This window comes from Drosophila navojoa, chromosome 2, assembly GCF_054131105.1.
Source record: "Drosophila navojoa isolate 15081-1374.11 chromosome 2, UAZ_NAV_1.0, whole genome shotgun sequence".
Classification (NCBI taxonomy): domain Eukaryota; kingdom Metazoa; phylum Arthropoda; class Insecta; order Diptera; family Drosophilidae; genus Drosophila; species Drosophila navojoa.
The window spans coordinates 24,769,473-24,781,571 of record NC_142890.1 but is presented as its reverse complement, the minus strand read 5'-3'; the positions used below and the strand labels follow the sequence as shown (position 1 = coordinate 24,781,571).

The 12,099-nt window shown below is 40.5% G+C and overlaps 1 protein-coding gene across 17 annotated transcripts in view; it reads right to left on the bottom strand.

Moving 5' to 3' along the window:
• Positions 1 to 12,099, bottom strand: part of scrib (scribble planar cell polarity protein) — a 73,029-nt gene that overhangs the window by 50,108 nt on the left and 10,822 nt on the right. For all 17 annotated transcript variants that reach the window (XR_016197077.1, XR_016197078.1, XR_016197076.1 and 14 more), the window contains 3 exons: positions 11,867 to 11,984; positions 493 to 1,075; positions 2 to 420 (listed from right to left, as the gene is read on the bottom strand). Coding sequence is in view for 2 of the 17 variants with exons in the window: in XM_089261898.1 (XP_089118024.1) it covers positions 2 to 420; positions 493 to 1,075; positions 11,867 to 11,984 (1,120 nt within the window). In the remaining 15 variants the exon portion in view is untranslated. The remainder of the gene's footprint in view (position 1; positions 421 to 492; positions 1,076 to 11,866; positions 11,985 to 12,099) is intronic.

The following is a 12,099-nucleotide window of genomic DNA, read 5'->3' as shown; positions in this document are numbered from 1 at the left end:
CCTGGTGTGATGGGCTGATATTCCTGCTGGGGCAGCAGGTAGCAGGAGAGCACCTGCTCGCCCGTCTCTGCATCCGTGTCCGGCTGAAAGGTGAGCAGCGGCTGCGATTGATTCTCCGACAGCCAGACCGCCTTCAGCTGCAGGTTGACCAGCGAATAGGGCAAGTACAGCAGCTGGTTGCCGCTCACGTCGAGCACATGCAGCACCGTGCAGTTGCCCAGCTCGGGCGGCAGCTTTTTCAGCTTGTTGTCGCGCAGACTGAGCACGCCCAGGTTGCTGCACTGGCCAATCTCCAGGGGCAGATACTCCAGCGCGTTGCGATCCACGTTCAGATTGCTCAGCTTGGTCATGTTGCCAATCGAGGCGGGCAACTCCGACAGAAAGTTCTCTGTCAATATCAGCTCCTGCATGTTTACGCAGCTACAAAGAGAGAAATATGGAATTGAATTTTTAATTGGAGGAGCCCAGAGCAGAATGCTTCGCTATACTCACTTGCCGAGTGTGTCGTTTAGGCGCTGCAGACGATTCTGGTCCAATTTCAGTATGGTCAGACGGCTCAGTTTGGCAATGCCATCGGGCAGGGTCTCGAGCAGATTCTGTGCCAAGTCCAGATCGGTCAGGCTAACCATGCCGCCGATTTCGTTGGGCAGCTCCTCCAGCCGATTCTCCGAGACATCTAGATATGTTAGCTTGGTCAAGAGGCCCAGCTCTGGCGGCAGTCGCTGCAGTTGATTGTGATCTAGCCAGAGCTCCTGCAGGCCCGGCAAATAGCCCAGATATGGTGGCAAATCTTCGATTTCGTTGTCGCCCAGATCCAGGCGCTTCAGCTTCGTCAGCTGGCTAATTGTTTCGGGTAAATGCTTGAGCAGGTTCTCGCGCAGCTCCAGTGACTCGAGCTGCGTTAAACTGCCAAAGTCGGCCGGCAATGTTGTCAGCGACATGTCGTTCAGGCCCAGCACGGTCAAGTTCTTCAGCTGCGAGAAGCCCGACGGCAGTTTCGGTATCGGATTCGAGCTGAAGTCGGCCACCTGCAGGCTCTGCAGATGCTTGATGTCATCGGGAATGTCGGGTATATCTACAAAATGAAACGAATAAAAAATATATATGTATATCAGTATTGTGTATTGCATATTGTTTGCTGAGAGACTTTATCGATTTGAGAGCATCCATTGTGGAGCCCGAGCGATTGCTTACGCATGAATTGCGCTAAGCGACGTCCCTAAAGTCCATATTTAACTATTTATAAAATATCTATAAATATTTAATGAAAACTCTCCATAGCAACAGGTTGCGAATTGGCTAGTTGAGTTGGCCCAACTAGAAGATACTCTATGTATACGAAATTCATAAGTTTGAATATGACTAAGTGTCAATGCTAGTGAGAATGATCCAATTGTTGCATTTTCTAACTGCACTCAACTTGTTTTACATATGTATGTATATATATGTGCTGGCATTGTTTGCATGGTATATATTCAGATTGTATTCGATTCACTTAACATCGGCTTATTCGCTCAGCCCTTTTGTTATTGTTGCGGCCGCAGCAGTTCGATAAAGCGAGACGAGGCATAAAACGACAAGCGAAACTTGTTGATTGAGTAAAATTTCAACTGTCATAGCGGAAATGCGCACGCAAAAGCCAAAGTTTTTATACAAATGTATATATATACCACATACATACATATATATGGGCCTATAAAGACTACGTATATGTATCAGAGTTTCTATATAGGTACGAGCGTTTCAGTGTGTGTGTGTGTGTGTGAGTGTTTCTGCGGCTGTTTGTCTACGCGAAACACACCCACGAAAGGCCACAAGAGCCTCGCACAAAAGGTCACCGCAGTGGCAGGTCTGGCAGGTGTGGCAGGTGGGCGCACACAATCCTTTGCAACGCGGCGTTCAAGCTGACCTAGTTAAACAGAGAACAACAGGAGCACACACACACACACACACACACACACACTGACAGCCACTCTCAGATATATTCACATCAATATATTTATATGCGCTCCAGACTGGGGATAATAACATGATGTAACTAATACCACACGTGGGACCTGTGCAAGGCGACAACTTCAACGCCACAGAGTAAACAATAGCAGCAATAGCAGCAATAGCTGGACTGTCGACTCTCGTCGAGCAGGACATGTTCGAGTTGCACTGAAACAATGGGCATTGTTGTTGCCCCACCATGTCGAGTGGCAGCGTGTGGCATCGGCCGTGTCTACCCGGCGCCCATGAAGGAGGTGTCAGCCCGAGTTCCAATGATGGGATTTGCGCAACTGTGCATTCCATTCACCGTGAATGTGCAGCACTTGCTACACATTGAACACAACTGCGCAACCTGACCTCACTCTCCACTTTCGTTCGTCAGCTGCAGTGAAATATCTGTGGCATGTTTCAGATAAAATGTTTGCCAACTGCAATTTAATTAAAAACATCTATCTACATACATTTATTTGCAAATATTTGTACTTTTGTTGAATGTGTAATCCACTTAAAACATGTGGACAAAATGTAGTTTAACATAAATTGTCAGAAATGGGTCATAAACCAGTTGCAATTGAGTTTAATTAATCAGTTTATATGTGTAATATAGTCACAATTATTTGAAGGACATTAAGAGTAAAGCTTGAGTTATACATTAATTGGAAAATATTGTTTATAGTTAAGAAATTAATACTAATTTGCTAAGCTCGATTAAGAAAAGCCAGAAAATTAAGGTGGATATTTTAAGAAATAATTCATGTGGAATGCACATATGTACACATATATATCTCTACGATCGATATGATTTTAGTGGAAATGCACAACCAAAATTTGGAATAATAAATTTCAATTTTTGCTTTGAAAAATATTTTTTTAAATTGAAATAATAAATTTCAATTTTTATTGGATGAAAATAAATAAATAGTAAAAACTAAAAATAAATAAATAAACAAATACAAATACATAGATTTTTGTTTGCTTCATAAATACAATATTTTCAATTATGTATTGATACAATGATGAAATTGAAATTGAATCTTAGCTCATATTAAAAATTTTAGAAGCATTATTAACGATATACAAAACCATATAAATTGTAAATGTTTGGGACAAGCCATCATTTCCTTCAAATCATTCAACTGTCGCTGCTATAGTTAATTTATAATTTCTGGAAAATTACAGAGCCTTTCATGAACCGTATTTATAGAATTCACTGACGATTCTAATGTTTGTGTATAATGATTTGAAGGGGGCTGATGCATAGCAACAGCGCAACAGCGCAATAGCAACGAGCAACTGTATATTATCCAGCAGCAAACATTCGAAACCCATCGAAACCAAACAACATCAAACAGCAATCGATCCATCATCAAGAGGGCAGCCACAGAGATCTCAACAGCCGTAGACAAGTGGACGCAGCTAGAGGCTGCTGTATAAACACACACAAACACACACACACACAGACATGAACAGAAAAAACAATTTGGGCTCTTGACAGCATATGGGTACGCCTCTTATGTGGCGCGGATGCTCTATTTTTTGGCGCATATTATCTCGTTTCGATTTGGCCACAGGGCTGTAACCAAATTGTGCTCAACTGTGCGGCACAGTCGGCGGTCATTAGACGAGCGACAGTCGGCGTTTCATTGACCTTTCCGCTGCTGAGTGAGAATGTAGTGTATTTGGAAACTCATTTGGTTGCACGGAAATAAAAGGAAATGCCTAAGCCGGCACCCGTGCAGAGCGAGCAGCCTGCCGACATGTAATCAATTTGTGCAATTATGCAATGGACAAGAGGTAACAAGAGGAACGAACTTACATGCGACACGAGTTCTGGGCCTTGCTAAAAATATTTTATACTTTATCATTTTTATAGAGCACAAGGAAAAGACAATGCATGTAGCTTAAAATAGCAGACAAAGAGAGAGAGAGAGAGAGGGCGACCAGGAACAAGGCCGACAAGCCCATGAATTTATAAAGCATATAAATTTCGATGAAATGGGAAGAGGCGCCCGAGAGACAAGAGATCGAATGGGCTACAGTTGGGCGTTGCCAAAATTCGGCCAGGCGAAACGTCAGTGACGACGTCAACATTGTTGATGAAAAGAAACGACACACACACACTCACACAGACACACTCACACAGACACACTCTCACACATGCATACACAAACATATATATGAAAATTCTTTTCAATGTCATTGAACGAGCAAAAATTTTAAGAGCGTGTTGTCGTCGTTGTTTTTGCCATGAAAAATGAAATGATTTGTCAGTTATCAAGGCAAGGAGACTATATAGGCCAGCACCCAGGCAGAAGCGAACGGAACAGAGGCTGGCAAGCCTACAACTACATACATACATATCGAGGCCATACTTTTCAATATGACTTGCACATTGCACTCAATTAAGATGATGGGCTGCAGATGAAAAACTTTCGACAGGCTTTTCAATTTCCCAGCCAGGTTTAGCTGCACTAATCTGTATTTGACTAGCCTAATGGTACACGCCGCCATTACTTCATTGAGTGTATGAAGTAGACCCCTTTCTAGGCCGTATCATCGCCATCAGGATCAACGGCAACAGCCTGTTTACCGTTTGCATGCATTTCTTGCTGTCAGGTTTTGTTGGCACCATTATAACCATCCTCATCGGCATACCCCCATCCCCCCATCCCCCTATCCCCTTCAGCATCCGCATGCATATCCAGCAAATCCCTAAGCGCCAGCAAACAAACAGAAAACAGTACGAGATGCTTTATGGCCCGGCTCATAATAGTTGGCAGCAGCTGCGGTTGCAGCTGGCTGACTGCGCCCTTCTCTCCCTCTCGGGCTAAAGCACTCGGGGAGTGCGTTAAGTAAATGGCTTTTAATTGCAGACTGTGTTGCTACGTTGCGACAACACACAGAGAGAGCCAAGTGCAACAGGTGCTATTAACGTAATTAAGATGCTTAACAAGCATGAATAGCTAAAGTTCAAATACTCTTAAGATGATCCACAAAAGCCATGTACTTAACTACATATTAGGGAAATTCAACAATTTACTGCCAGGCTCATTTCTAATCTCTAGCTGGCAATTATGTATTGTTTGGCTTTTGTTTAAGGCATTAGAGTCGATTTAGGATTAAATGAATTACTATCAATATTGATTGTTTCTTAGGAAAATTAAATTTAGCGGAGCTAATTCATTCAATTCGATCCTTGCGAATGCATAAATTCAAGAGTGAAAATAATACCTTCTGCCTTTTGCTTAAAGCATTAAATATGATTTACACAGAGCAAATAAATTACTAAATTGTTTATTTAGCATAGCATGAATTGTTTGACTTTTGTTTAGAGCATAGAAGAGGAGGATTTACACAACATAGAGGATTATTAGCAACCCTACTATCAATTAATATGTATGCACACTTAATTTAGCAGCGCTAATTCCTTAATTGATTTACTGCAAATGCATAATTTCTAGAATGACAATAATCCCTTTGCAATGCAGTTGCTAATCTTGTTAAAAATTCAACATTTCTAGCGCATTGTGCAGCGCACATTCTAACTGCATTTATTCAAGAAATTAAGTGACACGCTTTACTCAGCAAATAAAAAATCGGCTCGTCGATTAAAATCAGTCATGAGTGTGCCAACTAACGTTATTATCCACAATGGAGTGAGTGGGAATCCAGTTTAAATGCATTGCACACTCGATTGTGGATAAAAGTGAAAATAAAGCGAGTGTATATGGATTTTCAAATGTAGAGTAGTAGTAGTAGAGAGAATTTGGGAGTTTACTAATATCAGGCGAGAATTTCATTTTAATTATTAATTATATACTTTCATTTTTTTTTCTCAGTTTTATGCTTACTATTTATTAATTTTAGTAATTATTATTATTTGTTAATTTTTATTATAATTGCTTAATTATTTTTAATATCATTTATTGCTATTTATTCTATTATTCTATCATAAAAACTATTTATAATATAATTATTTTTAGAAATTGATATTAAACACGTCATTAACATTAATCAATTCAAAAGCTTTACATCAGCTCTACATCATTAAACATATGTTTTAAAATTTGGACTTAATGTCTTATTGTTTTTATCCAACAAAGTGCTGCATTACTCAAGCCTTAAGTGATAGACGCATTCGTAATTTATATTACATATCTGTCAATCAATTAAAATACTTTTCAATTAATACAAATCCGCAAAATACGCGACGCACACCTGCGCCAAACAAACTCAAGACAGGCCGCGACTCACTCAATTTCCAAGTTCTCTCTCTGCCTCGGCCTCTACCTCTCCTTCTACCGCTCTCTCCCTCTATCTCATTCTCCTGCAAAGGCAATCATCCAGCCAACCGCAACAGTTTTCCAATCATTTCTCTATCCCGCGCGCTCGCCTCTTTATTGCTCCACAGCCCGAAGGGCAAATGTATTTACCGAGAAGCTTTCTATTCATTTCACACAAGGGGAATCTCTGGAGACTTATGCTGGTAAGTAAGCATAAGAAGTTAATTTTCAAATAGCAGAGTAAAAGCTCAAGTTAGTTGGCATTAAGTTGAATTTGTCTGGGAAGCCCAATTACTGCCTAGCCAGTTGTGATTAACTAAGTTTTAATGTCTGTTACTATTTTATATTATATTTATATAATACTAAATATAGTATATAATTCAGTGATTATCATGCTTCACTATTAAATTGAAGAGTATTTGGCAAGTCGACTTTACCAATATTCGAAAAGTTTGTTTGGCTTACATTTTTTCCGACACATTTTTGCAATATTCGCTACATGCCTCGATGTTTGCAGGCAGCTCATGTCGTACTTTTAACTTTTGATTTGTTTCCCGCACACAAAAATATTGCTCGTCTACCGATTAGTTTTTAATTGCGTTCGCCCAGTGACGTCAATAGCTGCCAGGCATTTCAAATATGCCCGTCTGTACATATTTATTATGGCCAAGTACAATGTGTGAAGAAATGATTTTTCAATTTTCTGATTTCCTCTTGATATAGTTTTTGTTTAATGCCATTAATTAAGCAATTTTTGATTTTCTCACACAGCTTAACTGGGCCATATGCGAACACTTAATCTTCTGCTGCTGGTTCTTACTTTTTCTCTTTGTGAACTATGACCAATAGTTAATTGACTACGGAAAGATTTTTGCCAGTCATTGCCAATAACAGAGTGGGGCCTAGGCTCAGTCCACCAACTATTTTATTTGGGTCTATTTCTTGAATTGCGGCTTATTAAAGATCCCTCAGTTATATTGCTGCCAGGCCCTTTTGATCTGTCGTGAAGGGTCTTCTGCAGCTTAGTGCTTGCCTCTGACTTGCCCTCAGCGCCGGGCAACAGCAACTTTAACAAAGTCTGTCGGCTGTCAGCGAAAAAGAACAACAAGAATCTGGCAAATCCCACTTGAATGAGACGACGCGAAGACTTTGAATGCAGCACAAGGCGCACAGCTTAACTTTGACCCAGTTGACGCCTTCGCTGCAGCGGCAAAGAGTAAAAGATGACACTGATTTTGTTGACTTCTCGTGCGGCGTCGTCGCGAACGTCGACGCTGGCTTAGCACATGAATGGCATTTAATTGGACTTTTTGTTAGATGCATTCTTCAATTGAAATCGTCTGTAAAGTTGTTCCCACGGCGCGGATATAGTTAATATAAATTTAAATTCAATCTCTCTCTCTCCCTCACTCACATGTATATGTGTATATGTATGCAAATTTCTTGATTTTTGTTTTTCTCGCTTGTATTTATTTACTCTCAGTTAAGCAAGAAAAATAAACTAACTGGCCTTATCAGCGGCTGACTGCTTTGACAGGAGCTCTGTTGGACGAGCCGTGAGTTTTCTTGAGAAAAATTCAAAAATTATTATGCATTAATAAACAAGGCACGAAGTGGCTGCAAGCAGCGCAAACTGCACCAAAAACAAATTGTGAAATTTTAGAAGTAGAAAACACAGCAAGCAATACAAACAAACAAACAATTAGCGCGACTGCGAGAAACAGAAAACAAAAATAATACAAAAACATGAAATGCACTGAGTAGCAACAACTAACCGCTAACAGCTAGCAGCGCCCTCTAGTGCACGTTTCGCAAGCAGGTCAACTTGTCATAATGATTTACGTTTCGTACCAACTCGCCACTGCTAACGACGACGCCGACGACGACGACGTCCGCAGCACCTGCACAATTGCAAACACACCCGCACACACTCACACACACAAAGGCACACCAATGCACACTCTGGTGCACCGCAGCAGCTATACAAATTAATGTTTTTATTAGCATTGCTAGTGTAGCCACTGCTGTGCACAGTGGAACAACGCGAAATAAATATCGATTTTGCCGTCTCACATTTTTGCTGAAGTACTCTAATTTTTGCCAAGTAATACTCTGATTGGCATCAACAAGCGAGTCGACAACAAACACTGCCAGGTCTTCCTCTATGCCTTCAAAGGCAAACTAATCTCCAATCAAACTTTGCATTAGTCTGCACTTCTCTTGCGGATGGAATGAGTCGGGGGGCAACAGTGCGTAGCCCTGGAAAAACCACAAAGTAATTAAGTTCTTTTCTGGATAATGATTTATTTATATTCAGAAAGTTTACATATGGATAGTGAGCTAAAACTGGTTGGGATTATTATCTATAATAATATTACATAATATTACTACTGCAACTGCAATAGCAGTGTAGAATAATATTAATATTACTTATCTATTCCATCTTCTAGTATTACTGCTGCTACTACTGCCAATAATGCTAGTTTTATTGCAAATGCTACTCCTTCTACTACTACTGCAACTACTACTCCTTCTACTACTACATACTCAACTACTACTCCTTCTCCTACTACTACTGCAACTACTACTCCTTCTACTACTACTTACTCAACTACTACTCCTTCTCCTACTACTACTGCAACTACTACTCCTTCTACTACTACCTACTCAACTACTACTCCTTCTCCTACCACTACTGCAACTATTACTCCTTCTACTACTACATACTCAACTACTACTCCTTCTACTACTACTACTCCTTCTACTAATACATACTCAACTACTACTCCTTCTACTACTGCATAGTCAACTACTACTCCTTCTACTACTACATACTCAACTACTACTCCTTCTACTACTACATACTCAACTACTACTCCTTCAACTACTACATACTCAACTACTACTACTGCAACTACTACTCCTTCTACTACTACTCCTACTGCAACTACTACTCCTTTTACTATTACTACTACTGCTAATAGCAATATAATTGCTGCTACTACTACTTCTACTACAACTAGCAATATTCCTAATAATATTAATATTGTTACTGCTACTAGGAATATTACTACGAATAAATAAACTACTAATAATACTACTACAACTCCTACTACTGCTGGCAATATTACTACTACTATTCTTTCTACTACTACTTAATATTATTACTACTACCACTATTGCTACTACTTCTCCTTTTACTATTACTAATTATATTACTACAACACTACTACTTCTCTTTCTACTACTACTACATTTCTACTACTACAACAAAGTAACTTAATTTCATTTCCATAGCAGCTGAACAGAAAAAGCATTCAAAATTTCATAGTTCATAGTGCAAAATGAATATTTAACTTTATGTAGGTCAATGCAATTTTTTGTATGCACTTAGCACCCAATCACCCACTGTGCGTATCAGCAACAAATTCAATGCACGTCGCCGCTGACGCTGTCGTCCAATTCTTTTGTCAAGTGCAAGCGGGCGTATACGTAATATACCATATTTTTGCGTACTGCGCTTGGCAGCTTGTTTCGTCGTAGCTGTAGGTGTAGTTGTTGTTGTAGATGTTGTTGTATGCCAACACTTGCACAACCGTGACTGCCATTGCCATTGCTGTGGCCAGCCAGCCAACAAATCAAGCGCGCTTATTTTAACAATATGCCCCACAGTTGAGAACTGAAATATTTCTGTTGGCTCTGACCAATTCGGACGCTATGAAAAATACCTTTTGCCATATAATCAAATAAACGTACGTGTGTGTGTGTGCATGTGAGTATATGGCAAGGTGTGTCACCACCTGCCCATTGCGGGTTTTCCTATGACGGGCGAGTGAGTTCAAAGCCATCAAGCGACATTGCCTTGAAATAATAATAATTGTAATAACTGAATTTGAGCGCAGGTAATTGAATGTGAAAGGCTTTTTCCACAGCCGCCCACCCACACACACACACACACACACACATACTACTATACAAATCATGGGAAAAATAAAGCCAGATGAATGTTGATTTGAGAGTCTCTGGCTCTCCTTGGGCCACAAATCACTGGAAAACTAACATCTGTGTCGCTGAGGGCCTTTCACTTAGAGCCGTTGCAGCTCGAGTTTCCCGCGCAAGGCGACGATTGCCGGTCTCTAAATGGCCGCCCGTTCACTCGGATCGCTTTGGGTGTGTTTGCAGATCATTTGTGGGTCATATGCATAAACAGCGACCACAACACAACAAACTGCACGGTCAGCATTGCTGCAGCAAAATGCAGGCCAAATACGGCTAATGGGTGCAATCAACTTGGCAAAAACTGGTAATGCAATACTTCTCGCCAGTTCATGTTCGCCTTAGGGCCCTTGGGGCCAAAGCGGAAATAGGAAGCCGCATTAAGTTGTCAGCACAACAACAATGCAATGCAACGTCATCAGAAAACAAATTTCAGTTATTATCAACGCTGCTCAGGTGCGAACTGCGACACTCTGAGGCAACCAAATTTAGGAGAATTATATTCCCTAAAAGTTTACATATATTTACATATATAGCGTTTGCTGCTGTGCATTTTGATAAATATTTTTATTTTATTTTTGTCGCCTCATAAATCATTTTTTTTACAGCATAAGGCAATTGAAGTCCGGCCCTGACTGAATGAATGACATGAATGAATGAATAACTTAAATGGAATACATTTATCGTTTTATGCTCTTTTAATAAGCGGTCATTAAAAGTTTAATAGCTACAGTTGAATGTCAAATAATTAACTATATTATTAACTAGTTAGGGCTAGTAAATATCGACTATTCTATTATTGCTGTTGATAAGAGACTCCAGCTTCTGTTATTTATTGGCAAATACTTGTAAATTTCTAACAATAATATTTATAGGGTATTTGGTAGCCACACTCAAAACGATCACTCCTATCAATGTGTACGATTGCATTTGTGCTTGCATTCGTTTATTTTATTTTAAATACGCGCTGCTCCGCGCACTGCACTTGACTCCAATTACTGATTAGTGTTTACGGATTTATGCTCGCTTAAGCAGAAAACAAACACGTACATACATATGTGGGTTTACCGTATACGATACCCCGACTCCGAAACTCAGCTGTCTGGCGGACTGCTTGTGCGTGCAGTGCAAAATTTCATTAAGGTATTGCGAGAATTAATGCACTTTGTGCAAAAGTTATAATTAATGGAAGCTGAATGGCCAAGTGTAAGTGACAGACTGCAGGACAATTGCCGTAATGCGACTGTATAATGGGTCAAAGTTTATGTGGGTTACTGAGTGCCATTGTGGCTGTGGCCGTATAACAATGGGTGAAAGCAAAACCACATAAGTTGAGAGATGCCAGGCCAGAGAGCAGAGTGCCCCTGCCAGGTGCAACTGGAACTGATATACAAATGTTTTCCACAAGGCATTGAGCGACTTCATTTGTATCGCCAAATGGCCATGTGGCCTGTCAGTCAGTTCGATTGATGGGCGCGTGCTAACGCGATCGTTTCGAGCAGCGCATCTGGAGCTTTCACAGCACGGCGAGCAAACACAGCAACTCATCAATGTCAATAATAATTATGCGGCACTTGTTGCATGCTGAGACTTACCGTTACGTGAAACATCGAGCTCCACAAGATTTTCAAAGTTTTGTATGTCCGGCGGCAGGCGTCCGATTTCATTGTCACTCAGGCCCAGTTTTCTCAGGCGATTCAATCGGAAGAAATTCTGCAAGATAGAGAGAGAGAGAGAGAAGGAGAAAGAGAAACAAAATGAATAGCTGGTTAAGACAACGGCACGACACAATGCAGCTAAAGCCTTTCTCTAGTCTCTTGGCAAACAA